The sequence below is a fragment of the Tursiops truncatus genome, chromosome 21 (genome assembly GCF_011762595.2).
Source record: "Tursiops truncatus isolate mTurTru1 chromosome 21, mTurTru1.mat.Y, whole genome shotgun sequence".
In the NCBI taxonomy this organism is placed as follows: domain Eukaryota; kingdom Metazoa; phylum Chordata; class Mammalia; order Artiodactyla; family Delphinidae; genus Tursiops; species Tursiops truncatus.
The window spans coordinates 18,390,080-18,396,227 of NC_047054.1; the positions used below are offsets into that span (position 1 = coordinate 18,390,080).

The following is a 6,148-nucleotide window of genomic DNA, read 5'->3' on the forward strand; positions in this document are numbered from 1 at the left end:
TTAACATGTCTGTTCTGTTACTTACAGTAACAAAGGCAATAAATACTAAGTATGGAATAATACTGTTTATCAGGTGTTTACTACATGATCTCATTCAGTGCTTACGGTGCCTGTGAGAAATAGATATTACAGCCCCACTTTTCATGTAAAATTAAGTAAAGCTGACAGAACTGTCACAAAACATGCCCCGTTCACATAGCTACTGTGGCAGTCATGGGGAGAGCACTCAACATCCAACCCTCACCCTGTCTCTTCACTAGGCAGACTGTCCTAAGTTCTTTAACCTTAAAAACTTCATTTCTAAAGAGTTTGCTTCTTCAGAATCTTACGATCACAGAATTTTAAAGGGAAATGAAATCTTAGAGCTCTTTCGACCCCCCACCTCTCTATTCTGCATATATAATAAAACAGGGAAAATGAGTGGCTTCTCCAGAACCACAAAACTAGAATCCAGAACTATAGTGTAAGTTTACCCATTCTCTATTCTGATTCCCATTTCATTTTTTTTTTCTTTTTTCTTTTTTTTGCGGTACGTGGGCCTCTCACTGTTGTGGCCTCTCCTGTTGCGGAGCACAGGCTCCGGATGCGCAGGCTCAGCGGCCATGGCTCACGGGCCCAGCCGCTCCGCGGCATGTGGGATCTTCCCGGACCAGGGCACGAACCCGTGTCCCCTGCATCGGCAGGCGGACTCTCACCCACTGCGCCACCAGGGAAGCCCCCCCATTTCATTTTTAACATTGATCCAAAAACAAAAACCCAGAATGCTTTTCTCAAAGAAGAAACTGTTGACAAAGCACTTCCCAACTAGAAGTCTTAAAGTGATATAAATGCATGTCACCCAGGCTTGACTGGATGTAATTAAAATTCATTCAGAGACTTTAACCATTAGTGATTTTTGCTTCCCGACTTATCCATTCAGGAGCTAATCTCAAATCTCATCGTGTCACTGTATATCTGGCTGATGTTTGAAATATGATTACTTTTTTAAATAAAAGCAGTGTTACCGAAGATTAAGGAAACTCAAATCCCTCAAAGAAATATCAATATTTGTATTTTTAAAAGAGAGATTAAGAGGAAATGGTATCAGCTGTCAAGCATACTCTTAAGCATCACAAACCAAGCTCATAAAATTCCAGAAGCCATGGACAACACGGTTATTGTTGTCTGCTTTTGGAAACACAAAATTGGTCAATCTGTCTTCCTTATGCAGCCTTCAAATTGTAAAGGGAATTGTAGATATGTAGGTGGTTAGGTAGATAGATAAATAGATGATAAACAGGACTAGAGAATAAAAACATTTCTAAAATATATACATCGATTTTGCATAGGTTTCCACTAGTAGAAACGATAACTCAGAGGCAAAAAATAACAATGACAGCAGCAAGAAAAAATATCCTTGAGTAACAGTTATTACCTAAAGAAATAAAAACAGATCTCCTTTTTAATCTTTGAGGTGCACATGAAGATTAAATTTTAGGCATTTTATGCTACCTTGGCATTAATTTTTAATGCAGAAAACAATTTGGAAGGAGATGGGACATGAGTATTAAATAATTTTTTTCCTTAGGCTTGATAGTCCCAAATATACTAATATAAAAATAAACCAGTGAATCCTTGAAAATTATTTTTATAACTATCTGGGCTTCTTTGTAGTCAATGAATAGCTCTAAGTTTTAAATATCATCATGTTCTGTTGCTTGGCTCTATTCTCTCTGTTGTTTTGAGAAAGTCATGCATCCTTTCTGAGTCTCAGTTTATTTACCTGTGAAATGGAAATAATTGCCAATATTTTACAAAGTTATTAGAAGTAAATTTTTAAAATTATATGTGAAAAGACCTAGCATGTTCACTGTGTCTGAATCTTTTCCACATAGCATAAGACCAGAGTTACTGAATAATACAATATGTTTATCACATCCATATGTTCTTAGTGAGAAAAGCACTGAAATATGAGTTAGGGGTTCTAAATACAAGAATCAGCTTTGCCACTAATTACACATGTGACCTCAGTTGCTGCATTTACCTAAAACAGAAGCCTTCACTAGAAGGTCAGTCCAAGAAAGAATGGATTCTGATTTTTGTTCACTCACATAGGCACTCAAAAGAGATTTGTTAAATGACCAAATCTAATAACGCAGGGGATTGCAGTAAATCTTTGATTAAAGGCACTGACATTAGGCAGACCCAGGGTGGGAATACTAGCTCCATTAGGCATTAGCTATGTGACCTTGTGTGGAGTTACTTTTTCTCTCTGATTTTCACTTTCCTCAACAGTAAAACGACATTATAATAGCATTTATTAACTTTTTAAGGTTGTTTGAGAAGTCAGTGAGATAACAACTCAAAAGTACTTTCAATATTTTCTGCCCAGTAAATTCTTAAAAAAGTGGGCTTAAATGTTCATTGTTGTTACTACAGGTTTGGTATTCTAATATTCATGGTTTCCTCTACTATGGTTTCTAAAAACTTGTGCTCACATGTCAGCACATTGACTGAATAATATCTATCTTGTGCTTCCCCTATGGGGATGCCCTCTGGATACTTCAGACATTGAGAGGATTGTCACCATTAATTCTCTTTTCCTGGATTGTAAAAATTCTGCACTGCTGAGACATAAATCTGGTGACTAGATCTACAAAATGTAGAGTGAAAGCATCACTGTCCCCTGGGTACAGAAACCATGGAACCATACTGTTCTCATGCTCCCAAACACAACAGAACCATGGCTTTCACCAAAAGTTTTATTTATGTTTATTTATACAATTTATAAATGTTCATAAATGCAATAAATATAATACATAAATGTCCCACTGTTTTGGTTCCTTTACATGTTAAAATGGAAGTAGTTTTATTATTTGTGCAATTGTTATTGTTTGCCTATGTTTTTTTATGAAGGTTTTACTTATTTATTTATTTAGCTGTGTTGGGTCTTCATTGCTGTGCGCAGGCTTTCTCTAGTTGTGGTGAGTGGGGACTGCTCTTCATTGTGGTACACAGGCTTGTTGTGGAGCACAGGCTCTAGGCATGCAGGCTAAAGTAGTTGTGGCACATGGGCTCAGTAGTTGTGATTCATGGGCTCTAGAGTGCAGAGTCCGTAGGTGTGGCACACAGGCTTAGTTGCTCCGCAGCATGTGGGATTTTCCCGGACCAGGGCTCAAACCCATGTCTCCTGCATTGGCAGGTGGATTCTTAACCACGGAGCCACCAGGGAAGTCCTTGCCTATGTTTTTTGAATAGCCCTTTGGAGCAACTTCCAAAAAGTTCAGATAGACTTTATATATTTAAAATAAACACACATTCACAAACATGCTCATACATACAAACACAAACAGAAAAGGGACCATGATATGCCTAGTAAGAGCAATTTGGAAACCAGAAAGTATTCCTGGCAAGGTTTCTGACTTTGAGATCATATTCTCCTAATCTTTTCCTTTTTATCTGCCTTAAAATTTCAAGTTGAAAAGTCTTAATACTCTTATAAACATTTCAGAAAACACTTGAGCTGTCCAAGTTACTACTCTTATAATTGGTCAGCCCAGGAAAACCTTTGCTTGTCTAATAGAAACATTGTTTGGATTCTATTGATTTAATTACTATTATATGAAATGAAAACTACAATATTTCCAGTTACCTTGATAATGTAAACCTAAATATAACTTGTCTTGTATTTGGATATTTCTGGTGAAGGTACAAATTATTCAAAAACTAAGTGAATGAACCTATTTATTTTCTATGTGGAAATCAAAATTTCCTAGTTCTAAGGGTAAATAAAAACATGTCTTCACAGAAAATATCTATATAAACATCCTATTAACTGTTCTTTTAGATTATAGATTTTTTCTTCTTCAATCCAGCTTCCACATTTCTGCCAAACATACAATTCTAAAATATAGTTTGATGATATTTCTTTTGGTGACTCACAACATAAAATTCAAAAATGTTTATAGCATGGTCCCAGCTCTCTATCCAACCTTCCCAAAGAGTCCTCCTCCCCTCATTAATATACTTTGTGTTTTAGATGCCAGGAGACCATTAACTGTTCTAATACATCAAGCATTTTCATGCTGCCCCCACTATATGGAATGACTTCTTTTCCATACGCAGAAAACCTCCATTTTTTAGGGTTCAGTCAAATGTTATCCACATTGTGATTACAAAATTTCCAATATCTTGGAAATTTATTCATATATTATAGGCACATACTGCTATACAATTATGCACATTATTAACCATGCACATGTTGTTAATTTTTATTTCTTGAACTGACATAATATTTGAAAAATCAGTTAAGAGTAATGTAATTATATGTGCCATTATTTATGCCTCTGTGAAAAACAAGTGTTCATTTAACTTTTAGAACTACACAAAGGTATGTTTCTAAGTCTTGAAGACATTTCCAAATATGCTTTATATAGCTCTTGTGACTGAAAGAGAACCTTTTAACATATTGATTCAAATGGAAAAAATGCATTGTTGATTATGCTTACAGTATTAAGATATTTACTTACCATCCACCAGTTTTGCAAAGGTGTTTATTGAAATTTTGCTGCTAAATCATCAGTTTCTTGACAACATGAAATGTTCTTGAAAATTCATTAGGAGGTTTGCAATATTATATGTTTAACAAAACCCAATGAAATCATTCATTTAGAAGTTTTTCAAAGGTTCTGCTCCCAAATGTCTTAAGTATAAAAGAACAAACTTTTATAGTGATACACTTAAAAAATCTTTAGAGAATATCAGAAAAACATTTCCAAACATTCATTTTAAAGTTATCTTTTCCTGCCATGAATTCTTTTCAGAAAAACAGTTGTTTTCTTATTCATTGATAAAATAATGTCCTTATCTTGAAAGTGGTGGTTACGTTCATTTAGTTAATTGTCTTCTAGGTAGCCTATGCTGACAGGCCATTTTTCCTTCTAATGTGTCTGAGGAAGAATTCGGACAAAAAGAATAAGTGTTAGCTGTGCCATTTTCTTGTTGTTTGCTTGTGTTTGCACTTAATAATCTATGGTGTTCTTGCAGGATATTTTATAAGCCCTTTGCTGATCATATTACTCTTGGTTTAATTAAAAATAGATAACATGTCTGGTAAACCAGACACATGCAAACTGAAATACACTGGAACCTAAGAAAAGAACTCCAGGATTGCTTATGTTCTAGATATGCCTTGTACAGATACATATAGATCATTAAATCATTGTATGTATCCATTATTATTAAAGTTTATTTCCTTCCTTATTTTTAAAAATAAAACTATTAAATCATTAGAGGAAACCAATAGTTCTTCAATCTACGATTTCATAGAACTCTGTATGCACCTTTGTTACACCTCTTATTACTTAGTATTTTAGTTGGTTACACAGTGACAGAAACTAAAATTTTCTGGGGCAGGGGGTTAATTTTTGAATCTTAATACAGAGCACAGAACTTGTATATGGATAATGATCAACACATTTTTTTTTGTTAAATTGGTGAATAAATTAATGGCTCTTTCCCACTCAAACATAACCACTAAACTATACTTATTAATACAGTTGTATCTGATTTTTGCAGGTACTGGTCCAATATGGCTGAATGAAGTATTTTGTTTTGGGAGAGAATCATCTATTGAAGAGTGTAAAATTAGACAATGGGGTGTGAGAGTCTGTTCACATGCTGAAGATGCCGGGGTCACTTGCAATACATAATGCACCATATTTTCATTCACATTTATGAAATTGCTGCAAAATGATTTTTATTACTTTGCTTCATTAAAATCAGCTTAATGAATATTTAAGAGATTAAGAATTTTGTCCACGGAAAAGGAATATTTAAAAATCAGTGGATAAACATATAAAATACCTTCATAATTACTATATGTCTATATCTGAACCATTCTAACTTCTCTAAGTTTTCAAATGGAATTTTCTAATATAATGACTTATGTATTGAATATATTGAAGTTTAAAACTTCTAGATTACAAATGCCAGTGATAATGGAAACACATCCCCATCACTGGCTACAATTTATATCTTCACAAGATTACAATTTTAGTCTCCTTTGTAATCTATTTAGTTCATTTTAATGTAATTACTTTCTGAATAATGAGAGGGTTGGAAAGTTTTCTTTTGTGCCAAGGTGGCAAAATCTCCAATCCACACACAT

General features: G+C 34.4%; 1 protein-coding gene across 3 annotated transcripts in view; it reads left to right on the forward strand.

Annotated features, from left to right (window-relative positions):
• The window catches only part of MSR1 (macrophage scavenger receptor 1), a 65,730-nt gene extending 59,962 nt beyond the window's left edge, over nt 1–5,768 (forward strand). For all 3 annotated transcript variants that reach the window (XM_019921640.3, XM_073798524.1, XM_073798523.1), the window contains one exon: nt 5,557–5,768. In XM_019921640.3, the coding sequence (XP_019777199.2) occupies nt 5,557–5,690 (134 nt within the window). In that variant the 3' untranslated portion in view covers nt 5,691–5,768. The remainder of the gene's footprint in view (nt 1–5,556) is intronic.
• Nucleotides 5,769–6,148: the final 380 nt, after the last annotated feature.